This window comes from Mobula hypostoma, chromosome 2 (genome assembly GCF_963921235.1).
Source record: "Mobula hypostoma chromosome 2, sMobHyp1.1, whole genome shotgun sequence".
Classification (NCBI taxonomy): domain Eukaryota; kingdom Metazoa; phylum Chordata; class Chondrichthyes; order Myliobatiformes; family Myliobatidae; genus Mobula; species Mobula hypostoma.
In genome coordinates this window covers 131,958,626-131,980,010 of record NC_086098.1, presented here as the reverse complement: position 1 = coordinate 131,980,010, position 21,385 = coordinate 131,958,626, and the positions used below count along the sequence as shown (strand labels likewise).

General features: G+C 43.1%; 1 protein-coding gene across 2 annotated transcripts in view; it reads right to left on the bottom strand.

Moving 5' to 3' along the window:
- The window catches only part of spdya (speedy/RINGO cell cycle regulator family member A), a 40,680-nt gene extending 36,351 nt beyond the window's left edge, over positions 1-4,329 (bottom strand). The window contains exon 1 of one of the 2 annotated variants that reach the window (XM_063040683.1): positions 4,257-4,329. In XM_063040683.1, the coding sequence (XP_062896753.1) occupies positions 4,257-4,298 (42 nt within the window). In that variant the 5' untranslated portion in view covers positions 4,299-4,329. Of the gene's footprint in view, positions 1-3,732; positions 3,815-4,256 lie in introns of those variants that run through there. The other variant, XM_063040684.1, reaches the window with a different exon arrangement.
- Positions 4,330-21,385: the final 17,056 nt, after the last annotated feature.

The window sequence follows — 21,385 nt, the reverse complement described above, 5'->3', positions numbered from 1 at the left end:
TCCCTTTCTAACCAATTCAGGCAACATCCTTGTGAATCTTTTCTGTACCTTTTCTAGATTAGTCATATTTTTCCTGTACTTCAGCATCCAGAACTGCACACAGCTCCTCTTCTGGAGCCCCTACAAAAAAATCACGTGGGGTGGAACCATTTTACTTATTACTACTTCACAAACCCATCTCATACAAAATTCAACTGGGTTCATCAGGGATGGCCTACTCTTCACCAATCCATCTATAATGTTGGGCTTTTTTCTTTCCGGTAGCAAAGTTTATTCTGCATTTCACAGCTTTTATGTTTGCATGCATTTCCTCTCTAACAGTCTTCATTCTCTATCAACCAGTGATGCCATCATATTCCAATATAGTATTATCCAAGTTTTCCAGAGAGCGATCTAGACCATCTTAGAGTTGCTCAGTTCGTCTCATACATTAAAAACATCCACTGATTTCATCCAGTCAGAGGTCTTACTTTTGTCTTTTCCATTTTTTCCTCTCTCACCCACCTTAGAAGTGAAAACTTATTTTGCCTCATTCTGACAAAGGTTCTTTTTGGTAAAACATTAAATCTCCTTCTTTTTCTACAGATGCTGCCTGCTGAATATTTCCAGCATCTTCTGCATTTCTTTCCAACATCTGCAGTTTTTTCAATATTTCATAAAGTCTTTTCTATGGGCACCCTAAAATATAACGTAATGCTTTTGGCTAAAATATGAAAACAAATGAACACGCACATTTTGTCTTGAAATCCTAGATCAATCACACATATGGGATCACATGGGTGCTCTGAAAGATGGATAATAGAATGTGCTATAAAAGTTAAATGTGAAATGAATTAAGCAACTATACTGATCTCTGGAAAACCACCAAAAATATTGTTATGGAATATAACTGAAACCATAATAAGCAACAGCAGAAAGCACCCACTGTATATCAAGCTAAATGTCCTTGTAGTGAATTTAATCTAGTTTCCAAAAATTTGCTAGCCCAGCAAGGTATAAACAAATAATAGCAGCTCCTTTCAAATACCCAGATCACAATTGCATAACAGGTCCGACAGCCCCATGAACAGTGCAGGCTTAAACCTTTATCAATGTTCTCATCAGTGGCTCTACTTCATTAGGTGTTTGAGAATTGGCATGTCAGCAAAGACTCCTGCAAATTTCTAGAGGTGGACAGTGGAGACCATTCTGCCTGGTTATATCATAGCCTGGTATGAAGGTTGCAATGCACAAGATCGCAAAAGGCTGCACAGGGTTGTAGACTCAGCAGCTCCATCACATTGAGAATGTCTTGAAGAGGGGATGTCTTCCCACCATTGAGAATGTCTTGAAGAGGGAATGTCTTAATAAGGCAGCATCCATCACTGACAGGCCCTCTTTTTGTTACTACCATAGAGGAGAAGTTACAGGGATCTGATTAGTAATTTTGCAGATGTCATATAAATTGGACAGGTACATGGATAGAGGTTCCTTAAGAATCAGAATCAGGTTTAATATCACTAGCATATGTCGTGAAATTTGTTGTCTTTGCAGCAGCAATACATGATAATACAGAGAAAAACAACTGAATTACAGTAAGTATACATGCATGTCTGTGTATATATAGTTAAATTAAATAAGTAGTGCAGAAATAAAAATAAAAAAAATAAGTTAATGTTCATGGGTTCAATACCCATTTAGAAAGCAGGTGGCACAGGGGAAGAAGCTGTTCCTGGATTGTTGAGTGTGTTATAGCCAAGGGTGGTAGTGGGGATAAGCTCCTGCAACCTATTAAATGCTCCCAATGCTCAAATGAGGACCAAGTCCAGCTCCTGGCCTTCATGTGTGGCTTAGTTACTAATCCCAGTGAAATTGTTTCTACTGACAGGACAAAGGCAGGTTACTGGTGCCTTAAACCAGTCACTTCAGCAGATGGAGTTTATCAGTCATAGCTGGCAGCTCATCCAGAAGGAAAACTCTGATCTCAAACCTTCACTGCCTTGTGATATGCCCACTCACGGGGAAGGCTTCAGGAATAAACCCTGAGGGAAAACACAGAGCTGGAGTCCCTAAGGCATTTTTACATTGAGTTCAACACTGACTGGCAACTCCTACGATGTCACTGGTGCCAAACTGTATCAGTCTCTGCCACTCCTTTGGATTCATTAACTTGAGTGGAGAGGGGGAACTTGCTATATAGACAACAGATTGCTTTCCATATCGTACTACCCTGGCTTGCATATCACATTGACAGCTGGAATGCAACATCTATGGTCAACCCGACCAACGGCTGGGCTTCTAACATGGATAGTAAAGCTTCAGAGGGATCTTAAAGCAAACACAGGGAAATGGAGGTAGCTCACGTATGAAATTTGGTCAGCATTGTTAAGTTCAGAATCAGATTTATTAACACTGATTTATATGTTGTGAAATGTGTTGTCTTGCAGCAGAACAGCGGAAAGACAAATATACAATAAATGATAATAATCAATAGTGCAAAAAAGGGAATAATGAGGTAGCATTCACAGACTGTTGAACAGTCTGATATGATAGCAGACAGGGTGATGCTGTTTCTGAATTGATGAGTGTGGGTCTTCAGACTCCTGCACGTCCTCCCCGATATTAGTAACAAGAAGAGGACAAAGGACCTATTTCCATCCTGTATAACTCCACGAATCCAATTATCCACCTGTCTGTTCTCTATGGCAACGTATGTGTGAAATAGTCTGTGACTCCCATACTGGTCACATCACAATTCACAAAACTGGAGTGGAAATAAGTCATCCTCAATTCTGAGAGACTGCCCAAGTAGTTAAATTACTGGACTGACATTCTGGGTCATTGACCCAGTGGCATAAGAAGATTAAATCTGGCACCAGAGGCTTTTATGGACCTGGTGACTTTGAGTTCATCCACGAAACAGCTTGAGTCTTCGTGGGGGATCAGAACATTGAGACAGTGAGTGCGGCAGTCAGAGGCCTTTGCACTCAAGTGATTGTTCTCTCTCTTGACAGTGAGAGTGAGTTTGCTGATTCTCAAGTGAAGGGAACTCAAAATAAGTATAAATAAATCAAAACAGCAAGCTGTTGGCCTCCCCTCTCACTATGGCAGGAACGATATCTCTCTCTCTCTCCCCCTCGTTAGTGAGAGAGAGGGCCTGTTGAGATGTCAATGTATTAGGATGGAAAGTAGTTTTTGATGGTACATAGAGCATAGCCTCTGGGGGCTCGCTATTGCTTTGTGGGTGGTGGAGGGGGTTGATGGTCTCTGCTGGAACAAGTGGGGGGAGAGGGAGGGGGGTATTTGTAGTTCTAATGTTTTTGTCATTCATTCTTCAGGTTTTTTCCTCTCTGTTTCATGGATCTCTGCAAAAAGCAAGATTTCAGGCTGTATACTGTATATATTCAACATTAAATTGAGCCATTGAAATTCTAGCAAGGGGATTTCAAAATTTTGGATAAACTGGAATTTTTAAGAATACCTGGAGCATTGCTAGAGTTCCACAAGTCACCATAAAACTGTCAGATCATCTTAAAAACTCATCTAGTTCCAAGAAAGAAATCTGTCATCCTGACCAAGTCCAGAATATAGAATCAACTTGTAGCTAACTCTTAACTGATTCCTCAATTTAGGGCAATTAAAAATGTACAATCATTGGTAGTACTGTACTGCTAGCAACCAAAGCTTTTTGGGAACAAAAGCAGAAGATTTTGTGAAAGCAGATTATTTTTCTTATTGGTGTATGAAACTTACTGTATACAAATTTGGTGTTAAAGGTCCCACAGCTCATAAATTAAAAAAAAGTTATTCAGCTAGCAAGGCAGCTGTTATCACAGTTCTAGTAGCCAATGTTCAATGTCAACCTCAGGTGCCCTCTGTGTGGAGTATGCACGTTCTCACACTGACCACACACATTTTCTCTCATCCCAACGATGGGCCCGCTAGGTAGGTTAATAGGCTACGGTCAATTATCCTCAGTGCAAGTAGGCATGGAGCTGATGGGCACATGGAAGAGAATAGGCTGCAGTGATCCGTTTTACTCTAAGAGCAGGCATTGACTTGACGGGGCAAACTGTCCCCGTTCCCAAGACGTTGGGAATGAATAATGCGATACAGTTACATATAAAAACGCCATACGTTAGACGGGATGGGGGCGGAGAAACAACGATATCAACGGAGGATTACTTCTCCCCTCCCCATCCCAACCTCCAACAAACACCGTGCCATCAACAAGCGGCTACCACCAACTGTGCCGTCCGGTCACCACCGCTGCCTACCCGTTGACACCTCACACCACCGGCCCTGCACAGTGCAGTCATGGTGACAGGCGCTGCAATAAGGGAGAGTGGACTCACGGAAGCCAAGTGGACTTCGCCGCGATCCCGCCTCCCCCAGTCACCACCAATGCCTGCTCGCTCGAGCGGGAGCGGGGAGGAGCAGCGCGCCGGCTCGCAAGCAACACGCATGCCCAATCACGGCCGCCGGCCGGAAACGGGCGGAACTCGCGGAAAATGAAAACTGCGCAATCTCATTGACATGTCAGCCGGGAGCGCGGTAGCCCGCGGGGGGGGGGCGGGGGGGGGAAACACACCAGTACACGTGCACGCACGCCGCGCGTTAACACACGCTACGCACGCATCCCCTTCCACTCGCTGCTGATTGGGCGTTCGCTTGCCGAGGGAGTCAGGCGCGTCCATTTCGATGACGAGGGGGAAGCAGCTGCTGGGTCGGAGAGCATCTGTAGGGGGAGGTACAGAGACACTTCGGTAGTTCTTGTATGCACGGGCAACTCCGCACATTTAAAAAAATGAGTACATGTATGCAGAGGTGCAATAAAAAATGTAATTGTAGCAGCATCGCAAGTTCAAAGTTCAAAACAAATGTATTATGGTAGTACATGCACCCAGGGCATGCCCTTTTCTCACTGTACCATCAGGCAGGAGATACAGAAGCCTGAAGGCACACACTCAGTGATTCAGGAACAGCTTCTTCCCCTCTGCCATCCGATTCCTAAAAGGACATTGAATCTTTGGACACTACCTCACTTTTTTAATATACAGTATTTCTGTTTTTGCACGTTTTAAAAAAACCATTCAATATACGTAATTGATTTTACTTGTTTGTTTAATATTATCATTTTTATTTTTTTCTCTCTGCTGGCTTATGTATTGCATTGAACTGCTGCTGTTAAGTTAAATTTCACGTCACGTGCCGGTGATAATAAACCTGATTCTGATTCTGATGTATGTTACCCTATACTGCATTGAGATTAATTTTCTTGCAAGCATTCACAGTGGGTACAAAGAAACACAATAGAATCATTGAAAACTTTTTTTATATATTTCAAAATATACTTTATTCAAAAATAAATATATACAATAAACCATTCAATAACTTTTCATCCTTTACATACGTTTCCATTATACTCAATACATATCCTTATTTGTAGCCACCCACATGGCACTCCAGTAGTTCAGCTTACCATATCATTGTTGAGGGGTATACTCCCCGCCCTCCAACCCCTCCCACTCCCACGGGTGGAGAAACCTATACTGTGGTCCTTCCCCACTGGGCCCTTGCGGTGGCTGCACCGAGTTTCAGTGCGTCCCTCAGCACGTACTCCTGCAGCCGAGAATGTGCCAGTCGGCAGCATTCTCCCACAGACATCTCCATGTGCTGGTAGATCATCAAGTTTCAGGCCGACCAAAGAGCGTCTTTCACCGAGTTGATAATCTGCCAGCAGCACCGGATGTTGGTCTCCGTGTGCGTCCCCGGGAACAGCCCGTAGATCAGAGAGTCCTCTGTTACGCAGCTGCTGGGGTTGAAACGTGACACTAGCCCGTCCATCCTCCTCCACACCCTCTTTGCGAACTGGCAGTGTGCAAAGAGGTGGGTCACAGACTCCTCCTCACTGCAGTCCTCCCATGGGCAGTGGGGTGCGGAGATGACGTTCCGGGCATACAGGAAGGCTCTGACTGGGAGGGCCCCTCTCACCGCCAGCCAGGCGAGGTCTTGGTGCCTGTTGGTGAGGTCTGGCGATGAGGCATTTTGCCAGAAGAACTGGACAGTCTGCTCAGGGAACCACCCCACTGTGTCCATCACGTCCTTCTCCTGCAGTGCCTGCAGGACACTACGTGCCGACCACTGCCTGATGGCCCTGTGGTCAAAGGCGTTCTCCTGGAAGAACTTTGCTACGTAGGACAGGTATGCCGGCAACGACCAGCTGACTGGGGCGTTGCTCGGGAGTGGGGCCAGACCCATCCTTCGTAGCCAGGACGACAGGTAGAACCTGGGCACATAGTGGTACTTGGTGCCCACATACCTGGGTTCTACACACAACCTGATGCAGCCACATACAAAGCTGGCCATCAGGGTGAGGGCGACATTGGGGACGTTCTTGCCCCCGTTGTCCAGGGACTTGTGCATGACGGTCCGTCTCACCCGCTCCATCTTGGATCCCCAGACGAATCTGAAGACAGCCCGGGTGATTTCCGAGCTGTAGGAGTGGGGGACGGGCCAGACCTGTGCCAAGTACAGCAGCCCTGAGAGCACCTCACACCTGATGACCAGGTTCTTGCCCGTTATCGACAGGGAGCGCCCTCCCCACAGTCCCAGTTTCTGTTTCACCTTGGCAGTCCGCTCCTGCCAGTTCTTGTTGCATGCCTCAGCCCCTCCGAACCAGATCCCCAACACTTTCATTGAAAACTTGCACACAAAGACGAACAACCAATGTGCAAAAAACATTAAATTGTGCAAATTCAAACAATGGAATCCTCAATTTCCTCACTTGCAAACCCCAGTCAGTTTGGATTGCCAACAAAATCTCCTCCACAATCTCCATCAGCACAGGTGCACCACAAGGCTGTGTGCTTATTTCCCTGCTCTACTTACACTTATGACTGTGTGGATAAGCACAGCACCAATGCCATATTCAAATTTGCTGATGTAGGCTGAATCAAAAGTGGTGATGAATTAACATAAAGGAAGGAGACTGAAAAATCTGGCTGAGGGGTGCCACAACAACCACCTCTCTCTCAATGTCAGCAAGACTAAGGAGCTGATTATTGACTTCGGGAGAGGGAAACCAGAGGATCAGAAGTGGAGGGGGTCAGGGTTGTGTATTTAATATTTCAGTAATACTTGAGCAATCTGGTATCTTGTAAATATATTGGTTGATTAAGCATTCTTGTTTGTTTAAATAATTTACTGCAGGTTATATGTAAAAACATGAATTGCATACGTCATATTGCCACCATGTGACAAGTGCGTGTCTTGATTAAACTAAACATGAAGTAAGACTCACATTTCAGACTCCCGTGTTTTCCTTTGAATTGATTTAATGTTTGAAGTTACGAAACATAACACTGGCAACGACTTCATTTTAAAATGAACCCAAGTTGGCTATCAACCTGCTAAAGCACAGCGACACATTAGAACTAAAATAATCCGCAGTTAGGAACGGCAAGTAAAAATCACAGCCTAACATGGGCAGAGACAGTCGAGTCAAAATAAGGACAGAAAATGTTAGAATTCACAGGTTCATAAACAGTGACAACCAGGTGATAATAATCATTAGAAAAAAAGAGCAGAAATGGCTGCCTACATGGCAAAGATTGGCACTTTTGCGTCCACAAGAGACAACTGGCTCATGTATACTGAGCTAATTGAACTGTATTTTGAAGCCAATGAAATAGCCAATGAGAAACGAGTACCAATTTTGTTGAGTACATTGCATTTAAAGGTTGCTTCACAGTTTGACTGCTCCAACCAAACCAGCAGAAATGAGCTTTGCTGACAATGTGAAAGTAATGCAGGAACATTTAGAGCCAAAGCCATTATGGATTACAGAACGCTTTAGGTTTCATAGACAGAATCAAAAGGAAGGGGAGTCAGTGTATGTGGTTGAATTGAAGAAGTTGTCTGAGCATTGTCAGTTCAGTAATGGGCTTAGTGATGCACCGAGAGATCACTTAGTTTGTGGAATCGTACAAGAAATCTTTAAAAACGGTTCCTAACAGAAGAACAGCTAACATTTAAAAGAGCAGTTGAAATAGCTGTATCAATGGAAACAGCAGACAGAGACACAACTGAGTTAGAGTCATGAATGAAAGTAAGTGTGAACAATATTGCAATGTCTAAACGGAATCCAAACAAATTGTGTTACCCTTGTGGCAGGGGCTCACATACACCAGACCAATGCAGATTTAAAGGCAAAACTTGTAGAAAATGCAACAAAGTAGGACACATACAAAGAGCATGTTGGGCAGACAAAGATAAATGGATTGCACAGGGAAGAGAAAAAGATACAAAGTCAAGTTTCTGTTTCAAAGAGAGAACTAATTTATGTGCTGTTGATGAAAAATCTGATAATGATGAGGGAGACACAGGACTGACTAGACTTGAGATTTACAATTTGAAAACTAACAATAGACAAGCAATATGGCTCACACCAGAAATGAACAGCAAATTGATTAAAGTGGAATTAGACACTGGCTCAGCTGTTTCAGTCATTCCAAAAAATGAGTTTGATCAGCATTTCAATCTACTAAACCGAAGCCTGCAGATACCCAACTAATAACTTATACTAGAGAAAATATAACTCCTGTGGGAATGACAGTGAAATACAACAACCAACAATCCAAATTGAGCTTGTATGTGCTAAAAACAGGAAGACCAACATTGTGGGGGACCTGATTGGCTGAGACAACTACAAATTGATTGGAGATCCATCCACCATTTATTTGCATGTCACATTCCCTGCAATGAAGCCAACTGAAAGTGAATTAAGAAAGATACTGGATGATGCCACAACTGTCCTCATGCCAAACACCATGAATTGTTGTCTAACAGAGGACAAACAAGTGTTGGTGCCAAATTCTGTGCCACTGGCTGGAAAGCATACTGGACCAAGGAAAGACCATGCTGCTCAGAGGAATCATGGAAGTGACAAAAGCAATGGTCTAACTACGCCAGTTTTTGTAGGCAATATATCTGAAAGAGCCTCTGACATGCTAGTCATAAGTTACTTGTGAAATGTAGCTTGGTTTTAAGTTGGAAGAGAGTTCAAGGAGCTTCAGGAAAGTTGCAAGTATTTGGTTTTTATGAGTATAAAGAACCAGAATCTACTTTGCATGCATTAAGGTTACTGCAGGAACTTCAAGTGGAAGAGAAAAAGCACCTTGTAAAAGTAGATGCCAAGACTAAAGCCTAGCTGGATGAATGGAAGGTAAAAAAGAAAGGAGTCAATAGAGATATGAAAACAGAGGATTTATCAGATGATGTTATGGATGAGGTAACCAAGAGGAGAGATCAGATCATAAAGGGAGCAATAGAAGGATTAATAAAAGAACAATCCAGTGAACTAAATACAGCTTCGTAAGATCAAGATGCACAAACTAGAAGAAGAAAGGTGTCTGCCAAAGCTTTCTGAATCATTTCCTGCAGTCTTAGAATCAACTCCTACAAACACCATGGAGGAGGTCCCAGAACATGAGATTGTTCAACCACAAGTCTCACTGCTAAGCAGAATGACCTCCCTTGCCAGGAATGACATCATCCCACAACAGTAAAAAATCCTCCACAGCGATTAATCTTCAGGCCTGAAAGGGATAATGTAAAATTTACTAGACTGTGGATGTCTGTATATAATAGTAGTATTATATAGTGTATTGTCTATACAGTGGAGATGTATTCTATATTGAGTTGTAGTTTACGGTTAAGCAGGAAAGAGTTGCGTATTTAATATTTCAGTAATATTTGAGTAATTTTGCAAATGTGTTGATTGATTAAGCATTCTTGTTTGTTTAAACAACTAACTACAGGTTATATGCAAAAATACATGAATTTCATATGTCATGACGTTATCTCATGATTAGTGAACGCCTCCCTTAAAGTAAACACATTTTAGTTAGACTCACATTTCAGATTCACATGTCTTCCCTTGAATTAGTTTAATGTTTTGAAGTTACAAAACATGACAGTCAGCAATTTTAAATTCCTTGGTGTCATTATTTTGGAGGACCTGTCCTGAACTTCGGGGATACACACTTGGTTCAGGAACAAGTATTACCCCCTCAACCATCAGGCTCTTGAACCAAAGGGGGTAACTTCACTCATCTTCACTTGTCCCATCGTTGAAATGTTCCCTCAACCTATGGATTACCTTCAAGGACTTTTCATCTCATGTTCTCGATATCTATTGTTTATTTATTTATTATTATTATTACTACTTCCTTTTTGTATTTGCAGAATTTGTTGTTTTTTGCACACTGATTGAACACCCACGTTGGTGCAGACTTTCATTGATTCTATTATGGTTATTATTCTATTATTGATTTATTATTACTTGTATTTTTTAATTTCTCTTGCGCAACAAGTGCTTTATTTTTATTTTTATTCCTTTTTTTCTTTAATTGGGTTCTTGTAGCTTTCTTGCTTTGTGGCTACCCAACAGCAAGCAAATCTCAAGATTGTATAATTTATATATTCTTTGATAATAAATGGATCTTGAATCTTTAATATGCCCACAATAAAATAGATCTCAGGGTTATACATGGTGATATACATGTACTTTGATAATAAATTTACTTTGAAGTTTGAACGTCTGTGACTGAAACAAGCTTCAGCTATAATCTGAGGAACAATACTGACAGCAAACCGCCAGATGGAGGCATAAAACATAAACACTGAATGTTTCTGAGGTATTCAGAAACTTTCGAAACCTTATATAAATTTTAAAAATTACAATCAATAAACAAAATATTTCAAAGATGAGAACACTTTCGACATCTTGAAAAGATTCTAAGTCAGCTAGCCATTAGATATATAAAAGATTTTTGAAAAGCTTTATTGGAATAGTTTTAACATAATGACCAACAAGTTACCTTGACTAACATAGTACAGTAGTTTACAAAGCTCTCCCTGCTGTTCTGGTTTGAATCAGGGGAACACACACAAAAATGTACAGTTGACATTTTGGGCTGAGACCCTTCCTCGGTCCTGATGAAGGATTTTGGTCTGAAATGTTGACTGTACTCTTCTCCATAGGTGCTGCCTGGCTTGCTGGGTTCCTCCAGTATTCTGTGTGTGTTGCTTGGATTTCCAGCATCTGCAGATTTTCTCTTGTTTGTGCTTGAATGACCCTTGCCACTCCTTGGACAAGACACATTCACACCAGAGCGCATTTGCCCTAAACCTTCTCTGGCTGTTGTCATTGACAACAATATAATTTTGGTGTTTTTGTTGAAGGAGAATTGCTGGCTAAGGCATAAGTTACCAGATCTGACATGATCTTTCAGGTGAGTCTGTACCACACGTCTGCCACCAGATGGTGCTTGTGTGCTAAGAAAAATGATGAATTAAATATAATTGTAATATGTTTAACGGGTGTGACATGAAGTTCACATGCTGCTAACTTATGAAAACGGAGCCACACTTACTCATCTTCATTGGAGATAAGTGCTGTCAGTGTTTAATAAGGTCGTCCACATCTACCTCTGAAACTCCAATGCACAAGAGTGCAGGAGGCTTTATAGCAAAGTGACTCTGCTAGTTCCACCACAGGCACAGCCCTCCCCACCATCAGGACATCTACAATAGGTGATTTTAATTTTACAATAAGTTATATCCTTGGAAGGCCACCCCCACCATCTGGGCTATGCCCACTTCTCGATGCTGCCATCAAGCAGGAGGTACAGGCAGAAGATGCACCCCTCAGGTTTTAGCAACAGCTTCTTCCCCACAGGCACCATGTTTTTAATCTGACCTAAAAACCCCTAACACTATCCTGACTACTTTTTCCCTTTCTAATATCATATTTATTTTGTTGTGTAAGTTATGTACAATTTATGTTAATTTGATATTTATGTTAAATTATGTTTGTAATGTACTGTACTGCTGCTGTAAAAAGCTAATTTTCATGGTGTATACCCTGGGTAAGCAAATCTATGATAATAAACTTGAACTTGGAATATCATACTTCTCTGGAGACCTCTGTTATTTACAGACTTAGCTTCATTGAACTTGTGGCCAGATTCACATCCTCTGTTCATACAATCTTGGCTATAACTCTGTGTTCAATCCTGAGGATTATTATCCAAAGGGTGGCTGAAATCTGTAATGCACTGTCTGAGAAGCTGATGGAAGCACATACTCTTGCAACATTTAACAAGTATCTGGACATAAATGGACAAAGCACAAGAAGCATTTTCAGTAAGTGGTAAGTGGTAGGGATAGGTACGTGGTGGTTGGCGTGGATGTGGTGGGCTGAAAGGCTTGTTTCTGAGCTGTGTCACTCTGTATCTTACCTTGTCCCTCACTCCCCACAACTTTGTCATGTTCCTCTCTTACGAGAAGAATCCTTGGCCGATGATCACTCTGTCGCAGGCGTGCATGGTTGGCCAACTTTGTTGATGTCTCAGGCCGTGATTTATATATTAACATGATCCACGTCTCCAAGTATGTAGTAGAAAAATCGTGTTTAAAAACAGCCACGGCTGTATATCACAGACTAACAATGTAGGTATTGGGAGTCTGAAATAAACAAGAAAACTCCTGCAACAACTGAGCAGGTCAGACAATACCTGAGAGGAAATAAGATGATTTTAAGGGATAAAGGGAGTTAGAATCCTAGTGGCAACAGCCATTTATAAAATAAATACAAGGCTCAAAGTGAAGAAGGTTAATAATGGTAATAATACTTTATTGTATCTAACATTGACCACTTTGGGTCAGATACTGGATTCTCCAAGGCACAATCTGTGATTCAATGAGATTCATTTCCCCATTTTAATAAACAATATCTGCCTCTTAGAATGAGATTGGCAACAGTGTTAGATTTATTTTAAAGCAGCTTAAGATCCTTTTATGTAATAACCTCTGCCCTTAGTTTGTAGGTGAATTACTAACCGTATTTTATTTTAACTAAAGAAACAGCTCATGCCATACATACCAGAGGCTTATTCACTGGCTCTTTGGAAGCAGCAACATGCTGTGGATGAAAGAGAACCTAGGGATAAACTATTCTTGGATTTTCATAACACATTTGATGCCACATCAAAGATTAATATGAAAAATAAAATCTCACGATGTAGGAAGTAACATGTGGATAGGTTTGCTTGCTAAAGGAAACAGAGCAGGTAGAAATGGGTCTTTTTCTGGCTGGTGAGACATAATGAGTGGCCTGCCATGGCAATTAGTGCTGGGGCCTCAGTTATTATCACTTGGTGGAGGAACTGAATTTAGCAAGGTTGCTGCCTTTGCTAATGACACAAAGATGGGTAGAAAAGTATGTTATGAAGAGGATAGAAGGAGGATAAAGTGGGTTAAGTGAGTGGATGAAAGATAAAGCAAATAATGTGGAAAATGTGTAATTGTACATTTTGACAGAAAAGACAAAATAATTATTATCTGAATGGTGAGAGATCGAGATACAGAGGTACGTGAATGTCCTCATGCAAGTCGTTTTGAAAACTAACAGAATATTGTTTATTATGAGAGTAATGGAATACAGAAATAGGTTGTACTTCACTTGCAGAGGGTGTTGGTGAGACCATTTCTTGAGTCTTGCATCTTGCTTTGATCTCTATTTAAGGATAGAATTGATGCATTATAAGCAATTCAGAAATAGTTTACAAGGGCAATATTTGAAATAGGCAACATTGTCACTTAAGGAAAGTTCAGACCTGACAGGTTTGTGAATGCTAGAGTTCAAAAGAGTGAGCGGGAAATTAACATGGTGGATGTGGATGTTTGTTCTTATGATGAACAAAAGGTCACTGTTTAAAGGATTGAGACAGAAATAAGGTGGATTTCTTTTCACATAAGGTCAAAAGTCTTTGGAATTCACCGTCTCTAACATCAGTGGAAGCAGATGTTTGAGTATTTTTAGACAGATTTCTGAACAAGCTAGGAGGTGAAAGGGCGCTAGGGATATATGGGATTGCAGGCAACATTGCAATCAGATCAGCTCTGATATTAGAGACATAGTGATAGAACATGTCCATGCAGCTATACTCATCCTACACATTAAGAGTAATTTGCAGTGGCAAATTAACCTTCCAACCTAACATCTTTGGGAACTGGAGGACCCAGAGGAAAACACACATATCATAGGGAGAATGTGCACGTCTCCACACCAGAAGTCAGTACTGAAGCCACGTCTCTGGCACTATGAGACAGTTACTTTTCTAGCTGTGCCACCGCACCATCTTATTAATGTTGGAGTAGGCTTGAGGGCCCTCCTCCTAATTTATCAGTTCTAGTATAAAAATACTTAAGTTAGTTGTTTTTTTCACATTTTGGTTTGGTTCCATGATCTTTTAAGAGTTTGTCACTGGGTTAATTTTAGCTGTTAAAAAAGGAGCAGTCAACATTGTGGGCTGAAGGGCCTGTACTGTGCTTGAAATGCTCCGTGTAATAAGATACAAGATTTGGTCTGTCACTGTCTCTGCAAGTGTAACTAATAAATTTGTGGGCTGATATGATATTACTATGCATTGATTATGCCGGTTACACAGTGAAGCTGTTCTTTGACTTGTATCAACTTCCCCTGCTCTCAGAAGAACGCAGGGTGCTTGCCAGCATTAGACACAGTATTCACAGCTAGCTGTAACTCCTTTTAAGGAGGCAGTATATTCTGTTCTTCTTGCTGGTGCTGAATCAAACCACCGTTCCATCTTCCAGGAACCAGATTCCTGTAAGCGATGCCCTTGCTCAGTGTTCTTTCCTGAGGCTGCACCTGCTGGTTGTACACTGGAGGATGTTCTGTGTGCTTAGAGTGAAATCCTTTCCACAAAACAATCTGGGCAAAAGTCTTAATTTTCTTTCACATAATTGAAACAATTTTGGTCTCTCCTCCCATTTCTGCCATTTACTCTTTTACTTCCTCCACAACAGTTTAGATACTAACCACTGCCAAAGTGGAGACACAAGAGTCTATAGCTGCCCAAGATTTTCTAGAATGCCTACGAGATGTCTTTTTAGCGCAGCTCGTGTTTGTGCCTTCTAGGGGATCAACTATTCTCGATTGGGTGTTGTGCAATGAATCCAAATTGGTTAGGGAGCTGAACATAAGTAACCCCAGGGGAAAGTGATCATAATATGATTGAATTCATCCTGAAATTTGAGAAGGAGAAGTTAAAAGTCAGATGTATCAGTGGAGTAAAGGGAATTACAGAGGCATGAAAGTGGAGTAGGCAAGCATTGATTGGAAAAGAACACTGGCAGGGATGATGGCAGAGCAGGAATGGCTGGAATTTCTGGAAGCAATTCGTAAGGCACAGGATATATACATCCCAAAGAGGAAAAAGTATTCTAAAGGCAAGATGACACAATCATTGCCAACGAGGAAAGTCAAAGCCAACATAAAAGCCAAAGAGAGGGCATATAACAGAGCAAGTATTAGTGGGAAGTTAGGGGATCGAGAAGACAACAGGAGGGAACTAAAAAAATCATTAAGAAGATAAAGATGGAATATAAAAGTAAGCTAGCCAAAAATATTAAAAAGGATATCAAAAGTTTCTTAAGATACATAAAGTGTAAAAGAGAGGCAAGAGTGGATATCGGACTACTGGAAAATGATGCCGGAGAGGCAGTAAAAGGGGGAAAAGGAAATGGCAGACCATCTGAATAAGTATCTGAATATCTGTGGAAGACACTAGTGTGGTTGAAGTTCCAGGTGTCAGGGGTTATGAAGTGGGTGAAATTACCATTACGAAGAGAAGGTTCTTGGGAAACTGAAAGGTCTGAAAGTAGATAAGTCACCTGGACCAGATGGTTTACATCCTAGGGTTCTGAAAGAGGTGGCTGAAGAGATTGTGCAGGCATTAGTAATAATCTTTCAAGAACTACCAGATTCTGCAATTGTTCTGGAAGACCGGAAAATTGCAAATGTCTCTCCACTCTTCAAGAAGGGAGAGAGGCAGAAGAAAGGAAACTATAGGCCAGTTAGTCTGACCTTAGTGTTTGGAAAGATGTTGGAGTCGATTATTAAGGATGAGGTCTCAGGGTGAGGAACATGATAAAATTCGCCATAGTGTGACAAAAGAGGGTTACAAAAGTACACATAGACTAAGATGTTAACTGTCCTGTGCTAACACCAGTGGGTCATCAGTTGATCTGCCACCTGTCTTCAGGAGAGAGAGATAAGTAAGACAATGGAGCAGCATTTGGAAATGTTAATGAGGAGACGAGAGAGTTTAACGGAAGGAGACACTGGTCTGAGTATTGTCAGGACCAGCTGCTTTGAACCCTGAACTGTTTGAAGTCTGATGGACAGGCGATACCCCAACAGGGGGGATAAAAAGGGACAGGTTCGCTAAGGCAACAGACACCACTCATGACACCACGAGGTAACGAGACCCTGGAAGCGGTGAGCCCCCACAAGTCGGTGGGAGTTTTGGAGGGCTGGTCACGGGACCAGCCATAGACGCACAGGGTGGAAAGATACGGTCGGCGGGAATCTGGTGTGTGTGTCTGCCCTTGCCTGGGTGCCGGGTTCACCGCCGAGGAGCGATCATATCTGGAACGGAGGGGTCACAGTCGGTGACCTCAGAAGACATTACAAAGGGCTCGCCCGAAAGCTGACTGCGAGGAATATCGAAGGTCTGTTTGGAATCCGATTTGAATATTCTTCGTTCTCTCTCTCTCTCTCCAACGGCACAACAGCGATGACTGCGAACTGATCTAAACTGAACTCTGTCACTTGTGATTGATCATTTTACCCCTAGACTGCGATAGAGCTTGTTTGACCCTATTAGCCTAGTTCTGTGTACATGTGTGTTTATTCAGTGCTAACCTGTTGCATTTATATCCTTACTATTACAGTACTGTGTTGCTTATTTCTTTAATAAAACTTACTTAGTTCCAGTAATCCAGACTCCAACTGAGTGGTCCATTTCTGCTGGTTTGGCAACCCAGTTACGGGGTACGTAACATAAGTGGGGGCTCGCCCAGGATTTCGAACGCTAAATTTGGGACGGGGTAAATTGATTGGGTTAAAATTCCCGAAAGAAAGAAAAGGCAAACAGCAGAAATGGAGATTGAGGAATTTCTAAAGGCGCTGACCTTGGAGGCATTAGAGGATGCCAGGAAAGCGGAATTGGCAGCTGTGGCCAAACGGTTGAATCTCGTTAAGGGGAAGTCGACAATGAGGAGAGAGGAGATACACAGAACTATCGTAGAGCACTATGTATCTAAAGGTGTGTTTCCCCAAGGGGAGCTGGAGGTGATACCTATTGGAAAACCTGGTGGAGACGCAGTACAGGTGCAGCTTGAAAAACTGAGACTCGAGCACGAGTTCCGGGTACAGCAGCTAGAACATGAAGAGAAACAGTTAGAACGACAACGAGAAGCGAGGCAGTTGGAGCGAGAAGAGAAACAGAGGGAAAGGGAATTCGAGCTGGAGAGGTTAAAGATAAGGGCAGAGCAGGGGCCCATGCCGAACCAAGGTGGAGGGTTCAGGGCGACCCAGGAGGTTAGGCTGGTTCCCACATTTGACGATACCGATGTGGATCGGTACTTTCTCCATTTCGAAAAAGTTGCTGCAAATCAGGACTGGCCGAGAGATAAGTGGGCTGTTTTGCTCCAGAGTGTACTTAAAGGGAAAGCCCAACCAGCTTACTTGGCTTTGTCTGCAGAAGATGCCCAGAGGTATGAGGTGGTGAAAGAGGCCATCCTCAGGATTTATGAGTTGTCCCGGAGGCATACCGGCAGAGGTTCCGAAATGCGAGGAAACAGTGGGACTTTAGACTCTAAACAGTATTTAGAGTTTGCCCGTGAGATGCAGATATATTGTGAGCGTTGGTGCGCCTCAAAGGGGGTAAGTGGGGATTATGACAGACTGCTACAGCTGCTCCTGATTGAGCAGTTTAAAGGTTGTGTCCCTGAAGGTATGAGACCCTACCTGGATGAGAAAGAGGCAGCCACGTTGCCCCGAGTAAAGGCTACCAGAAGGGTAGTCAGGACGACGGGGAGAGTCTGCCGGAAAAGTCAGTAAGTTAGCCGGGGACTAGTGAGAAGGATAAGGTAGACCAGGAGCAGTCTGGTAGGAAGTCTCCTGGGGTCGTCTGTTATAATTGTGGGAAAGTCGGACACTTTGCGTCCAGGTGCTTTGCCCCAAAGAAGGAGACGGGGAAAGGAAAAACAGCGATTTTGACTGGCTGTATTGAGCTGGTAAACAAACCGCTAGGACAGGACAGGTCTGCCAAAGTTCAGGAAGGGCGCGAGAGGTTTATCTCGGCCGGATTGGTGTCGGTGAAGGAGGGGTTAAACCCAGTTCCAGTGCGGATCTGGAGAGACACAGGAGCGTGTCAGTCATTGATATTAAAGGGTGTGTTAGACTTTAGTTCAGAGACCGAGACTGGGAAAGTCAGGGTCATAAAAGGCATTGGAAAAGGGACTGAGGCAGTCCCTTTGCACCAGATACACCTACAAAGCAACTTGGTCTCTGGACTAGTCATGATCGGAGTGAGGCCCGAATTACCGATGAAAGGCATGGAAGTCTTGCTCGGTAATGACCTCGCCGGGGGAATTGTGTTTTCGGCACTGAGATTGACAGGTCAGCCTGCCAGCATTGAGGCCCCACCCATGGACTCATACGTTCATCCCGTTTGCGCAGTGACTCGGCATGTGTCCAGAAAGACTGCCGAAGTAAATTTAGCTGAGACATTTCTACCAGCCTTGTACCAGGAGGAGGTAGAAAGTGAAAAGAAGGAGTGTAGTGAAACAGGAAGAAGTGAGGGAGCTGAGACAGACTTAGCATTAGCCAGGAAGAAATTTGTACAGGCGCAGGAGCAAGACGAAGAGCTGATGGTTTCGGCGGAGACAGCTCTCTCTGAAGCAGAATTAAAAAGTGAGCCAGTGGGCTATTATGTGAAGGAGGGAGTGCTAAGGAAGAAAGGGAGACCAAGCACCGTACCCGCAGATGAGGAATGGGGGATGGTGCCAAAAATTTATGGGGATGAGATTCTTAACCTGGCCCACAAGATACCCCTCGGTGGACATTTTGGGGGGAGGGAAACAGTCGGTGGAATCATGAAAGAGTTTTACTGGCTGCACAGGAGGAAGGATGTTATTGAGTATTGTAGACGTGAGTTAACACAGTTAGAGGCTATTAACATGTTAAAAGCCCACCACGATCAGAGAACAGATCTAGCTGGTGATATCATGAAAATTAATGAGGCTAGGGTGCCACCTGAGAAGGGGAGGACCCATTTTGAAAAAATAAGTGTGGTGCCGACCAGATGGGAGATGTCTATTGTTTTGACCCGTTTTGCTGATAAGGTCTCTCACCTAACCCCCGAACAAAGCGGGCCATTGATAAAGCTAATTAACCGGCACGCGCACATAGGTCTAGATGTCCCGAGGCGATGCAAAGAGCTGGGACATGGAGCTGTTGTCACATCAGGTCAGCCTAGTGAGCAACACACCTATAGAATGATTAATTCAGTGACAAACGGGCTAAAGAACACAGAAGTGTATATTGGCGATGTAGTGGTCTGGAGTGACACGTGGGGAAAGCACATTGTGGCACTGTTTAAATGGCTGTCTGAAGCCAGCCTGACAGTAAACCTCGCAAAGAGTGAATTCGGCCATGAAAAAGTCACTTATCTGGGATTTGTGGTAGGACAGGGGCAGCTGGCTCCGATGCAAGCTAAGGTGCGGACTATCGCTGAAGTCCCCACCTCGACAGACAAGAGAGCCCTGAGAAGTTTCTTGGAGATGGTGGGGTACTATCGGAAGTTTTGCAGAAAAAACAACTTTGCGGATAGTACCCACCCTCTTACTAAGCCCTTGCCAAAGAATGCTAAGTTGGTATGGGACGACCCTTGTTATTTGTGTCTGGGGCGAAAACCACTGAGAAGTTACACTGTTCACAATTCATTAGTGTCTTCGGCCACTATGAAGTCTGCTAAGTTGGAGCCTGGTTTGAGAGGATTATTAAAATAACACATATAAAAGGAACAGAAAATGTGATTGCTGACTGTCTGTCAGGTGTTGACAACTTAAAATTCTCTGTATTAGCCAAATAGCTGATGAAGATGTATATTTGTGTGTATCTAATAATGTATTCATGCTTGTAATTTTTACCCCGGTAAAAATCCTTAAAGGGGAGGGGCGTGACAAAAGAGGGTTACAAAAGTACACATAGACTAAGATGTTAACTGTCCTGTGCCAGCACCAGTGGGATCAACAGTTGATCTGCCACCTGTCTTCAGGAGAGAGAGATAAGTAAGACAATGGAGCAGCATTTGGAAATGTTAATAAGGAGACGAGAAAGTTTAACGGAAGGAGACACTGGTCTGAGTATTGTCAGGACCAGCTGCTTTGAACCCTGAACTGTTTGAAGTCTGATGGACAGGCGATACCCCAACAGGGGGGATAAAAAGGGACAGGTTCGCTAAGGCAACAGACACCACTCACGACACCACGAGGTAACGAGACCCTTGAAGCGGTGAGCCCCCACAAGTCGGTGGGAATTTTGGAGGGCTGGTTGCGGGACCAGCCATAGACGCACAGGGTGGAAAGATACGGTCGGCGGGAACCTGGTGTGTGTGTCCGCCCTTGCCTGGGTGCTGGGTTCACCGCCGAGGAGCGATCGTATCTGGAACGGAGGGGTCACAGTCGGTGACCTCAGAAGACATTACAAAGGGCTCGCCCGAAAGCTGACTGCGAGGAATATCGAAGGTCTGTTTGGAATCCAATTTGAATATTCTTCGTTCTCTCTCTCTCTCTCTCTCTCCAATGGTACAACAGCGATGACTGCGAACTGATCTAAACTGAACTCTGTCACTTGTGATTGATCATTTTACCCCTAGACTGCGATAGAGCTCGATTGACCCTATTATCCTAGTTCTGTGTACATGTGTGTTTATTCAGTGCTAACCTGTTGCATCTATATCCTTACTATTAGAGTACTGTGTTGCTTATTTCTTTAATAAAACTTTCTTAGTTCCAGTAATCCAGACTCCAACTGAGTGGTCCATTTCTGCTGGTTTGGCAACCCAGTTACGGGGTACGTAACAATAGTCAGCATGGTTCCTCAAGGGAAAATATAGCATGACAAATGTGTTGGAATTCTTTGAAGAAACAACGGGCAGGATAGACAAAGGAGAATTGGTTGATGTTCTATACTTGGATTTTCAGAAGGCCTTTGACAAGATGCCGCACGTGAGGCTGCTTAACAAGCTATGAGCCCATGGTATTACAGGAAAGATTCTGGCATGGATAAAGCAGTGGCTGATTGGCAGGAGGCAAGGAGTGAGAATAAAGGAAGCCTTTTCCGTTTGACTGCTGGTGAGTAGTGGTGTTCCACAGGCGTCTGTGTTGGGACCAATTCTTTTTACATTATATGTCAATGATTTGGATGATGGAATTGATGGCTTTGTTGCAAAATTTGAAGACGATA